Below are 14,464 nucleotides of genomic sequence, written 5' to 3' on the forward strand. Positions count from 1 at the left end.
ACAATGGTACATACTGATGTTGAATAATTCAAATTTAAATTTATGAACACTATATTTTTTTTTAATCAGTCGCTTAACGATTTAAAGTGAAAAATATGAATGCCATATATATAGATTGTAAGTATTTGAAAATATTGTCTTTCAGACGTGTATTGACTTCAAAATTCAAAAAATTTAAATTTGAATAAAATCATCATCAAATGGAAAAGGTGGGACGTTTATGGCCGGTGAATCACTTTGTACACACCTAATACTTGTAACATCGATAAATATAAACGCGTAGTTGCGTGCGTACTTCACAATAATAATAACGGAAGATAAATAAAAACTCTACATACTAAGAAAAAAAATAAAGATAATATAAGAATGAATTGTAGTACTTCGTATCTTGAGCGCAGACCTATCTATCTATATCTATATCTATATCTACCTACCTATATAATATCATGTATACACAAAGTGCACGCCGACACCATCAGTATAACATATTAAAATATATTTCACAGTAACACGCCGTAACCATATAAATAATAATAATAATAATATTATGATACGATGTGAAATATGCGAAATGAGCTTTGGACACGACCGTATGTCCGGTTTGTGGGTTTTACTATGGTGGGCATCACGATAATAATACACACACACACACGCAGATAGTGTACAATATATAGGTACAGGTATTATAATGACATGATAATAGTAATAATAATAATTTAATATAATATCGTCGCATTAACATAACATAATATATTATTTTAAGAATGTTTATTAAAAATATAATATAATATTTATTGAGGCGAGATAGTAACCGACTTAATATTATTCGAATTATACCACTGGCAGACCAGCCGCCTGACGGAGTGTGACGGCCGACGATGCACTAAGCCTTAGGGGAGGTTTTCGGCGGTGAGTGGTGACCTCGCGATGGCGTGCTATAAACGATTTCGAAAATAATCGCGTTTGCGGCCAGTGGCGTGGCGAAGTGTTTAAATATAATTTAAGAAAATAATAATTTCTAGGAATACCAATCCATCCACTCATCCACCTGCCCACAAAACTTATCATCTGATCCCATCATCCAGGTACGTTTTAATAAAAAATCATTTACCCCGTCGTTAGCATTTGATTTCGATTTTTTTCTGCATTTCGTTCTTAAATATTAATAAAACAATAATACGACTTATTTTATTGATAATATTGTATCACCATTGCAGAATACCAATCATAAACCTATACGTAATATTATATATTTGTTAATAAATTATTATTTTGATCTAGCATCTTTACAACTAACTTTACCACCTAACCTACGCAGGTATGCGCCTAAAAAAAAAATACCAGTAAACATTTATAATAAATGACCGTGGTAATCATGCAGACGTGGTATGTATAATACCATGATATGGATATGATATTATATTATATCTACTCCCGAATTTAGCGTAAAATACTGACATTTACGTATTATTATTATTCAGATTTTCCAACACTAATAGTATTTTTTTATGGAAATATTTACTACACAATAATAACATAGTAAATCTAATAATTTTATATAATATGTGGCAGGTACATACTGAAATCGATTTGATGATAAACTATCACATCAGGAAATAAAAATCGTTGTTCTGGCACAAACAATAATAATTGTTTATTAACAATCATAGTGAATAATATTGTATAAAGCCTACAGATAATGGTATTTGACAGTCAGAACCATAATAACATAATGTTTTTTTTTTTTTTAGTAATGTGAAAGCATTATTTTTTTATGTTTAATGACTCCTTGTATTATAGGTGATGTGATCATAATTTTTTTTTTTTTTGCATCACTTATTAATGTCATGTAATGAGTGTAATGATGAATGTAATGAGTAAAATAATTTTATTTCAGCTGTAACATTCAACATGAATGCGTACATAATTTTATTATCTTGTTCCGTTATCACTGTAAATCGTATTATTGTTTACTGCAGTCTAATATACTACATCGGCCGTTTTCAACTACCAATGTCATCGATTAATAAATATCTGAAAATTGGTACTAATTTACCAAGTGTACGCAGTAACTTAAAACATAATTTTTAAAATTCTGGCCCTTAATAATTGTAAATCCTGGATTCTGACCAGGATAAGGATTTTGTATGACTGTTAGTTGTAGTGACCAGCTTAGGGAATCTAGGATAAAAAATCATTGCACATAATGTACGTTTAGATTGATATTTTAGTAAGTTGTTGTCGCCCGCACGGTAGTTATCGACAAAAACAACATCACTTTAACCGTGTGGAAGTGCGTTTTCAGCCGAGTGGGAATACAATATTATTATTATCATGCAAATCGGGTAAAGTGCTCTTATTTCGTCGTATCACACACTCTGCACTCGTATTACTCAGTATACTACCCTCCTCCGTGGTCTTAAATTAATGTCGTCATCGTCTCGCACGCAATTTATAATATGTTTGCTTTTGTAGGTTGTGAAGCACTCGCCCGGACCGCAGGTTGTAGCTGACGTTTACTCTTCGCCATCCGTGTTTTTTACACCCTTGGTTCGTCATATAATCTAAATATCGGCTTATTTTTGAAGGCGAACAAAACTAATAATTCCATGTATACGTCATACGTTGTGATTTCAATATTTTTAATCGAACCGAAAACACACCCCGCCGTTAACCAGCTCCAGGTACTTACGTCAAGTAATGATCGCTACATTTTATTTTACCGTGTCGACGGAAGGTTCCATTTAAATTTATGAATTTTGTCTTATAAAGCTATACATTTAGAAATTCATGTAGAAACGAGAGCCAAAAAAAAAAAAATTGCATGCTCGGGTGCCTGTTGATGTTTACCTGGCTTCTGTGAGATGTTTTTTATACCCTATTCTCATAATATGATAGCAGCTATCTGAAGGTTAGTTTTGTTCTTTTTGTCTCTGTATTAGAGACAGTTTCAACACTAGGTACTGGAACTTTCCTACGTCTGATGGCCTACTCATTCGTTGACGCTATGTCACACCCACAACATATGGTTAAATAATTTAATTTAGAAACAGCTGTATGTAAGGTTAAACACTGTACCTACGATTTACGGTCATATATATCATTGACATAAAGACTATATACTATTCCGACTTATGATGTTAATATAATTTTATCTACAAAAATACACTTTACGGAAATAATGATTCTGTTATGCAAAATCAACAAAGTTTGGAAGTTTAAAAAAAAAATTATATTCTACAGGATGAATTGAAGTTTTATTCAATATTTAAATCTCATACTCTTTAATATTGCCTTCAATGATAATATAATTTTAAGTTTTTTTATAAACTATATTTTATCATTATTTGAAATAAAATAAAAATCAGAGTTCAATGTGGCGTGTAAGAAGTCTTCTTCTTTCAGATAAAAAAATAGTTATCAAAATTTGACAATTATACATGTTAAGGCATATTTTTTATTAAATACACCGTAACAATTTTCTCTCGAATAGGCATTTTGGACAGTAAATTAGTGGAAAAGTATTTCAATCCAGGTGACAATTAAAATATGAGATACATTTTTAAAATTCTATAGAATTATGGAAAAATTAAAAAACCAGAAAATGGCTAAGTTCTCGAATTGACGGGGGTCATATTAGTCTTGTATTTGAATTAAAAAAAAAAAAAAAAAACAATCTGTCTGTCTTACTGAGTTTTACTGTAATATATAAAACGGATAAAACTTTGATAACATAAAATGTATGATTATAATGAAAACATAATCAGGTGTAGTTTGCTTATCCTGGTGAATGTTATGTAAACCCGAAAAAATGTATTGTTGTTGTACTCACTTGTTGTTTAGTGATGTAGATTGGTTTGTTTAGTATTAACCAGGTAACGGTTTCGTGACACGCGGGAACCGTGGTAGAGCCGTCATACGTCATGTAGTAATGGGTGGCTGGCAACAGATCGGCGACTGACAATCGTTTCACAGGAACTTCCTCGCCTAAGCACAGACACAATAATAACATTTGCAAATCGTTTAATCGTGTTCACGCGACAAGAGTAGGAAACACCTTTACGTGAATATTTGGTGATTTTTAAGTACATGCAGCTTTATGATAGAGTTCTCGATACAGGTCTTAGTGTTATTACTTGTTATTTAATACTACGAAGGTCGGTATAAGTGGGGTGTTATAAGTTTGATTTTTTACGAATTCTACTTAGTGTATGTAATTGTATACTAATATAGTTTCAATTTTTATAGCAATTTGAAATATATTATAGTCGTATGAAATATATTTAAATAGTTATTATGAATTCACATTTAACTTTCTTTTCCAATATAAATGTATAATATTATGGTTATCTTTAATAAAAAGTAAATAATTTCATATGTAATTTAAAGATTTTACCCAAAAACAGATTTAATTTAACCCCTTCATCTCCAACAACCGCCAAAAATCTGCTGAAATGAATTTTTTTTTCAAATTCAGAATATTATGCTCTGTACTCGCATTTTTAAAATAAATCCTAGTTCCAAGTTAATGGTTAGTATTGATATTACATTCGTACATTCGTTGTAGTTAATTTTTCCATGAATATTTTCAGAATGCCAATATTGTGTAAAAATGCGTATACCAGTTCAAAAATCCATACAGGGTAAGAAAATATACGTAAACGTACTTATATATTCGAACCAAATCTTACAATCTAAATTGAAGAAATCGAGGAAAATACTATATTTTATCAGCAAAGTTCATTATTTGAAGAGTTAATTTTACTTTTATTTTGTCGTGTTTATCGACTGTAATATTAAAACTAGGTAAGTATGTTCGAAAAAAGGTAAAAACATCCATCTATTTTAATATAAAACAGTTAAATATATAGTAATTCGTACATGTTTAAATCTTAGGCTCTGAAATTCAGGGACTGGAACCTTTTGTTTATTTCGATTCTGGGTCCAGAACCGGTACTTCAAAAATAAAACCTTATTCTATATATATATATATATATATATATATATATATATATGTTCCGTTTCGGTTCCAGATTTCGTATTAAAAAAAATAAAAGTATTGGTTTCTATTATCAATGTCAGTTTCTGTTATTGGTACCAGTTCCAGATAGTTTAGGTCATTAATAAATATAAAATTGATCCCATGTATGGTGTTTAATATATTATACTGAAATACTGAATAGATAAAAACATTTCCAAATATTAATATTATTATGATTGCCCTACTTGCTGCATATAATCAAAACTTGAATCCAGAGTTCGGATTTTGTTTAGCTCTACAAATGAGAAATATTAGTTAACTCAGCTGATCATAAAATATCAGAAGTTCTTTATTTAATAAATAGTAATAAATTATGAAGGATAAAATTATTTTATTTTGTAACCCAAAAGAACCTTTTTAGTATGAAAATTCCGGTTCCGGTTCCTTATATTTTTTAGGTTCCAGTCCCTTCTCTGAACACACATATTGTATGGTCAGATTTCTTTGGGATTGTTAAAATCTAATACATTATACTATTATTGGTGACAACGACAAGAAACATTGTTTACATAAATTAAATTTTTCAGTTTACCGCTATATTTGATCATGTCCAAGTGATCCGTGAGTATTCGTAGTTCTGGATTTGATAAATCTCCAAGCTGTGAAAAAAAAAAAACAAAAACAAAAATAATACAAATAATTTAAGTATATTTTTGGTTCAATACAATTGTAATCTTCTAAGATATTTATTTTATTTTATAAATTATGTACATGATTTAAACGTTATTCACCACAATTGTTGAGGAAAAACCGTTGAAAAAATTTCAAATTCTAAGTTATGATTAGTAATTCGGATTATATTTATTCGTACAATACACGATTTAGTGACTAATTCAAAAGCTAGATATTATAAATTTTCGTTTGATGTCTACCATATATCCATAGAAAAATAAAATAAAATCAAGGTTGGCTATTAAGGGAAGATTTAGACTTATAACATTAGGTATTAAAGAATTAACTTATGGGAAAGTGTATTATCTTTAGGAATAAAAAAAACAATTGACAATCCAATGGGATTTTTTCGTTGTGTCAAAGGCCAGTGGGGGTAAAACTGTGGAGGTGGGTGAGGAGATTAGATTATTTGGTTGACCACATAGGGTAATTTTTAAAATATTTATCATATTATAATCATACATTTTAATGATCGAAAATATGTGCATCCCTATGACAAAATCATTTAACAACCTATAGTTGATTGAGGCTAGGTATTTTGTGGTTAAAAAAAAGATAGACAAACATTATACCATGAGGTTATTGAAAGATAAATTCAAGTCAGAACCCTAAAAGACTTATGTAAAAACATTGAATAATATAAGTGACATGAATGGATATCACATTACCATGGATATCATCAATCCGTTAAAAGATCCACGCACATGTTTTAGGTGCACCTAACGAACAGGAAGATGTGGGGATCTTTGACGTTATAAATCATCGAAAAAAAATATGGGAATTTATAGGATTTTCCAACATCACATTTATCCAACTGAACGATGTTGGCGTTAAAAAAAAAAAAATGCTATCGAAGATACTTTCGAACTTTTTTTAGCAGACGTTATGATATTACGTAATTTTCAAGACAATAAAACAATAAAATGTTTCCAATAATTTACATTAAATATTTATGAAAATATATCGATAATTTATATAATTAAATGTCCTAATTCATAAATAGTGGTAAGCCACATTGGTATGAATCGTGAATACGTAACAAGAACGCCTCTTTTTACGTAGGTACATACACTTTTGTATAACTATACTGTATATCAAGTGCAATATTGAACACATTTTTAAATTGCATAAAATAATGACTGTTTATCCTAGTAAAAAACTTAACTTGAACTGAATAATATACAAAGCTTATAAATATCATATTTTTCCTTTAAGTGAACTTCCAAGCAGTAATTCAACATCAATTCGTAATAGTTAAACGTATTTAAATGAGGTCATTATATTGTATAAAAAGTCATGGATAATGTTTTGTCACGAGAACATTGAATTGACGACTGACCACTTAAAAATAACGAATACTCGAGGTTGAAGTGCACGCATTTATTAAGTATGACTATCATGCACGTACGTTTGTTACACGACATAATCATATTACTCGTATTACGTAGGTATGTTATAGGTAATAAATTATTATTGTTGGCAAATATTATATTATGGATATCGATTTCATGTCAGTTTAATATTGTATAAACATTAGAATGTCGATGATCATAATAATATGTAATATTATAATTAACTCTTTTTTCAATATTAAGGTATTACAATGAATAATGATCAATAAACAGCTGTATGTCACAACATTAATAATAAATAATATTATTTTTATTATTTTTCAATGACATGTTTAAGAGTTTCATTTACGGTGGCATCGGGTTTGATGCCGTGCTCATTATTTTCTTGTGTATTATTTTGTGCCGTAGAACACAAATCACCTTCCGAAACATATAAAACATATGAAAATATTTTGCATGCTCGAGATTCGATGAATTAAATAATATACTCGTAGCATTAGGAATAGTCGATAAGGAGCATTTATATGATATATGGGTACTATTTTGAAATTAACTGTTTTATTGGTTTAAAAAATTTTATCCTTAGTATACTTGTATAGGATGATTAACCAAGCATATCTTCTTTCATATTTTAGTTCAGTAATTAATTAATTCAAATTATTTTTGTATTTTTAGATAACTCAAAGAGCATAATTATTTTCGATTCAAAATTCTCGACACTTTTTACACTATCTGTAGTAGGTACTTAAGGTATTTAGAAGAGTGTAAATTGGTGATACAAGCTTATGTTTTTCAAACAACAACCCTTATGTTTAGTGTGAATTACTTTATGGTTATCTTTTTTGATAATGGTACATTGGGTTTACCTAATTTGAACAATTTTGTATATAGATTAAAAAAAATGTTTGTATAAAGAATAATAATCTTTAAAATATTTATAGAAAATATGAAAAAGAAATGTAAATTAAATGTAGCATATTACACTTAGTCCAATTTTAGAAACTTTAAATATTGATAGATTAATGCCAGTTACTAAAATGTTTCAATCCTCAAAGCCACCATACTACCTAACTAATTTTAATTATTCTATCATTCTTAGTATTTACATGAAGTTGAATAACTTAAAAACTACTATCGATTCCTTGTTTGAATTATACCTAATAATTAATATATATTTTTATTTTAACATTTTAAGCTACATATTCATGTGTACTAAATAAAATCAATAATTTTAGTATTATATGGAAACATTTACATCAAATTATAAACGATGATGTTAATGTTCTATGACTACTACACATAAAATAAGTAATATAGGTAATTGAAACGTTATATTTTTCTGTTCATAATAGTTACTAAGAATTGATCTGTAATATTTCGAACCATCCAAATAAAAATAATATACATCAATCTTTTGGATTGCGAAAATGTGACATGTAACATGAATGCATTAACAAGAATAAACTTGGGGATCAAGAACTTGTAAGTTGTAATTGAATCATAACAAAAATGTCAAATTTTATTGTGTATGAAGTTTGCGAAAGGTTATTTTTTTTTGATAAATGACGAAGCTGATTTATTAATAATATTTTAATTACAATGTGTTATCGATACAAACGTGTTTATGAAAATATTTTACAGTCGTGTACTACGGCCCCACTGCACTATAAAAAAATGTGACATTAAATATGTGATCTAATCAGGAAAAGATCAAACAATAATCTAATATATACCATATACTACACGGCTTGTTCAGAAAAAATTTGCTGTTTATAAAGTAAATACCTAGGATAAAAAATGAATTGATTGATTTATGGGGACCCGTTAAATGTAATAAGTTCCTTTTAAACAATAGATCGGATGATCACTTGTATATAAAAATTGGATACATAAACATAATATTTAATACTCTTGTATTTATTTAAAATATATAATTGGGAAAGAATGGATATAGACAGATAACATTTGTAAGCTTATAAACCATATAAATTAACCAACATTTTGATAAAAAAATGTTAAAATTTTCATTTAACAGTATGCAATTTTTCTAAATCGAAGATGATTAGTTTATAGATTACAAATAAATATGTATAAATCAAATCGCATAAATAATGATAAATTAATGATAGTTAATAGTTTTAGTGAGTACTAAACATTTATAATTTTTTTGTTTTTAAACAAATATGCACAAACATACTATTTTTATACCCAATATAAAATACACAATTTAAATGGAAATATAATGGAATCTTTTTTTCTAAACGTCATAATGAAGGTGGGAGATAATACGAAAAACATTGATTTTTTCAGTTACGATAATATTGATAAATTAAGTTCGTATTATCTAAATATACAACATAATAATTAAAAATGATATTTTTAGTTTGTTGTAAGCTGTAAATTTATGTTAAATTTTATATATTTTATACTGTTATTGTGTCTTCTCAAATGTTAAATTTTGTTAAAGGTTCCTATCCGTAACAAATATAATAATATTATTATTTTATCTGTATTCTTACTTCTTAGTATACATATTATAACTTGTCTTATACTATGACCACCAAGAACCGAACTTAAGTTTAAATATGAAAACAAATAACAATAGTAAAAACGCAATAATAATACCACAATGCTCGTAAATTCGTTTAGATGAGTGTGAAACGAATTCGTTCGGCAGGCGGTTTACGATTTAACGAGCGTTGTGCGTCATCGTTTGGCACTCAATCGCTTCAAATTGTGAGTATGATGATACGGAGCATTGAATTTCAACGTTCCGCGTCGTGAAATAAATAACAAATTGCGTCTATTGGTAATCACATTAATCTATTGCTTTATCGAATAATAATTTATATAATGTTGGGACAAGTAAAGCGTCGATCTGCGCCACTCAGACTTGATAAGTAAGGCGACACAGTCGGTGGTGCTTGTGGCTGGTCGGGCACAGGCCGGACTCTATTTACAACGTCGAGTATGTTAAGGTTTGACAAGACGGTGGGGAACCACCCGTCACCGGTACAAGCTTATATAAGCGGTACTCCGGTAGTGAAGCAGGTTCGGAAAAGATCAACTTAATTAAGTGTCTTATAAGGTTATGGTGGCTCTGAAAAGAGCCGTTTTCTGTGTTGATTGACTGAGTGGGCCGCGACAATGCTTGACCAGCGGAATCTATCGGATGGGTCCGGGGCTTCGGACTGTTGTCCTGGCCGAACGTCGTTCCCGCCTAGTTGATGGTGTCCGCGTTGTCCTCCGGGATAACTCCGCTCGTATCGTGTGTTCCGGCGTATTCGACAACCGATTAACCCTGAGCGGTGAGAATAAGCGTAGCGCCGGATGCTCGGCTGGTAGGCAATCCGTATGCTCACTGTTGATGCTCGTCGATAGTATCGTTGACAGGGCCGGCCGTTCGGTGTTTCGCACTTTCGCTGCGGTCTCCGGTAGACAACAGTCGTGTTTCGTCCGTGCGGCGTGCGTCGCCGAGTGGGTCGTAGTCTTGGTATCCGACAACGGGTTAACTGGGTGATCGGCAGTTGGCGGATAACGGCTTGTTCGTTGCACGTCGTGGCCGATGATCGTCGTTAACTTGAGTTTCTAAATGATTCCAGTTCTTCGTAGGTAATTGATTGTTCAGTTGTTGAAGAGTTGAGGTTTGGAATTGGAATAAATGTCCTGCTTTGCTTTGCTTTGCCTTGAGGGGGGTGGCTATGCCGTTAACTATTCCAGGCTTATGCCTCTACTAGTGGGCGGAAGTTTATTTGGAAGGTTTATGTTAGTTTTATTGATTTACCCAGGTGAGTGGGTAGGGTTTGATTATGTGTTTGGTAGTTGGAGGAGTGTGAGTTTTGAATAAATGTCCTCGGTCGCTGTACCGATATTTATACACGTTAATCAGATTTCCGTAGCTTTTATTGGATTCCAGCGATATGGAATGACGAGTCGACACAGCCTCATTGTTATGATCACCGGATCTCAACGGTGCTGTTTTCACTCAGCAACCTTGTTCGTCTGTTCGAGTATAAACTTCGTTGTGTATATAACGGTGTTGTTACTGTGGTTACTTAAATGGTGGTCTGTGGTTGGTTGGTGGTCCTGAAAAGGACCGTTTCTGTCGTCTGATAATGTTCCATAACAATGGCCAACACACAACGTTAACCATAGGTGTGGCAAGGCAATGGACTTTGCACAGGATGATTTTAAAAGTATTGTTCGAAGATTTATGAACGTCTGTCCTTTTAGAACGTTTGGACGGACATATTTGCCAATGGCGGTGGTGGAGGAAGAATAGGTGACTTCAACAATCCTTTGAAAAGTTATTAATTTTTAACACAACTCCTTACAAATATTATATTATAATATAATATGATATGTATTCTTTTGTTTTATATCGCCCAACGGGCCACCATCACTTTCTCTACATCCTATTTCCCTATCTTTATGAAGACTTTTATCTTTTATGATATGTATGGTTAAGACGTTCCAAGTTTAAAATCACTGAAATACGCTGTAAGACTGTAGTGTGAGTAAATCGAGATGTTTACCGATTTTCAAAACATTATAGCATAATACAGTTTTGTGATCAGTCACAATTTATTTACGGACACATAATATTGCAGATTTATAAGCTTAATACCTAAATTGTATCTAAAATATTTTTTTTTCGTTTAATAAAATGCGTGTGTGAAAAAAGGAAATTGTCTTCTTATTATTAATGTCATTGTAGTCTTATTGACACATAATGTTTTGTTGGACAATGGATACACTAAATATACGTTATTTCTTGTTTTCTAAATATCTTTAAATAAAAATAACATAATGTATGTAAAAATATTATACTATACCAAGTGGTTCAAGTGCTTAATACATTATTTTGAAAAGTTTCACTTTTTTTTTAAATATTGGTTTTTAGTTTGCTATAATTTTTACACGAAGTTTCTGAAAATAATTTATATATTTTACTTTTTAAATTACATCGTATATTATTCATATTATTTTAATTTTGACGCAGAATATTATTCAAAATATTTAAATATATAAAAATCTAATGTCGGATAAGTAATTGATTAGTTATAAGTAGAGTGCGGATTTATATGCGTGAAAAATCAACCGAATATGTGCTAAAAAATCTTAAATATATATAAATATATGCACCAAAATGTTAAAATATACACAAAAAATAGAAATACGGGATAAAAAACTTAACTAAAATAAATTTATTTTTTAAACATTTAATTAATACAATATAATATATTATTATTAATCAAAGCTATAAAATTATAATATTTTTTTCTAATATTACTATACTATATTATCAAAAACATCAAAATATGAAAAAATATACACTAAGAAAGTTTCATTTTTAAAATCGTTAAGACATGAAACAAATTTTTTCCTCATTTAGTATACTATATGATAAATATGAAAATTCATAAAAATCGGCGCTCTAATTACAAGTTTTTTAAGTTAAGATTAATGGAGTATAGTAGATAACATTTTGCATGACCTCCCAAAAGTAAGGTACCACCATCTAAATGTTAATTATTTATAACGAATGAACTAGTTATCCAAAATTTGATCTTTATGAAAATTGAAATATTTTAAATAATAGTCTGCTACGAATATTTTTGCCAACACTGTTAACGTTTAAATTAATTTAATATGGTTTATTGCTTAGCTAAATTACAGTGTTGCATCTATGCTTAAACACATTTTTTTTTTTCTTAATATTATAATACGTGCGAAATATAAATGCTTAATACATTAATATAATACTGTTTCGTCACAGATTGGTGTTTTTTATCCTGCAGTGGCCATGATGTTTTTCATATTATTTCATCACATGCCGCTTTAGACAATATCACATTTAATATATTACACTCGCTTCCCAAGTCCTGTCACTTTTGTCGGATATGGAGTTCGTGTCAGTTTATTGCGAATAATATGTTGCATATTATAATATACAATTACCGCATATTCAGGAAATAACGCGTTTTCGCATTAATTTTATTTTGAATAATTTTAGTAACAAAACTATTATTATGTTACACACAAGCAAAAAATTAATTAATGCATTTAGGGAATTCTTTACGGGAATTTGTCATTTGTCATTTGTCATAAAAATGAAATATCTTGACAACGTTTTCATAGTTCTCAATTTAATGAGAGGTCACTTGGAGTAATATCCATTGTAAAATGTATCAGTTGGATCCAAGGAGTCCATAGAAGAGCTATGGGAAAAACGATGGGAACTACCAGAAATCCGTAACAAAACCTTTGTCACTAATGGTTTTAACTAACCTAACCATAAAAGTATCTGGATCGGATTTTACACGTTCCCGGTGAACAGCTCTCAACCACATCAGGACGAAGCAGACAAAATGTAAATACTTACTCCATAAATGGGTAATGTCCAACTCTCCACTATACGAATGAGGGGACAAATAATTTATCTACCATGTAGTGCAGTAATCTAACATGAAGTTTGAAGGATGGTTAGCCAAATTGCACTAGGGCAGCCTTGCAGCCATTAAATGGTAAGGAGAACTCCCAATACGTCTGTAATATCCCCTTACTTAATACCCACTTAGCATAATTAATGCTATTAATGTTGTTTTTATTATTATCACTAATTTTACTGGTTTAATTTTCAATGATTATGACTATAGTTTCGATGTTACACGTTTTATTTATTTATTTACTCACTATTGTATTTTGTTATTATTATTTTTCACCTGTATTACTGATAAACTGAAAACGTTATAACATAAATAGTAAACTACTTATGAGAAATCTTGTATTGTTTTTAAAATCTAACCTAAAGTACTGAAAAGCTCATATATTTTTATCTACATAAAATCAGCAATTATTTATCAAATTTGACGAATTTTGTCAAGTTTTTAATTTAAAATACTTATAAAAAAGAACTGTGTCTTTAATTTTAAAAACTATAATAAGAATTAATGTGAAATCTCGTATACGCTTTTAATGTTTTTGTCAAAACTAAATAATAAAATGCTTAAAAAAATACTTAAAAATGCTTAATTAGTGAGAACATTTATGTAAATCTATAACTAATTTACAGCTAAAAATATAAAAAAGTCTACATATAGCTCAAACAGAGTCAAAACATTTAAAATATTATACCTTAACCATAATTAAACCAAAATAATAAAATCAGTGTTGCAGAAAACTCACGATTTCATTAAATTTTTTAAAAGTTGAAAATCAAAGCATTTTTTACTGTGTTAAATGGTGATGACAAAAAAAACATAAATTTACTGTAAAATTAATACATTCATCGCTCTATTCAAAATCTCAAATGTAAAATAAAATTGACAATTATGAGTAATTTAATAAAATAAAAATATAACAACCAAAATAATGAAAAAACCAAACAAAGAATGAC

The 14,464-nt window shown here is 29.6% G+C and overlaps 1 protein-coding gene across 2 annotated transcripts in view; it reads right to left on the reverse strand.

Moving 5' to 3' along the window:
- LOC107161452 (carbonic anhydrase-related protein 10-like) overlaps positions 1-14,464 on the reverse strand; it is a 229,519-nt gene that overhangs the window by 19,469 nt on the left and 195,586 nt on the right. For both annotated transcript variants that reach the window (XM_089217208.1, XM_089217207.1), the window contains exons 7-8: positions 5,574-5,640; positions 3,833-3,987 (exon numbers count right to left, since the gene is read on the reverse strand). In XM_089217208.1, the coding sequence (XP_089073334.1) occupies positions 3,833-3,987; positions 5,574-5,640 (222 nt within the window). The remainder of the gene's footprint in view (positions 1-3,832; positions 3,988-5,573; positions 5,641-14,464) is intronic.

This window comes from Diuraphis noxia, unplaced genomic scaffold (genome assembly GCF_037042655.1).
Source record: "Diuraphis noxia isolate RWA-SAM2 unplaced genomic scaffold, SU_Dnox_SAM2 contig0001, whole genome shotgun sequence".
Lineage (NCBI taxonomy): Eukaryota > Metazoa > Arthropoda > Insecta > Hemiptera > Aphididae > Diuraphis > Diuraphis noxia.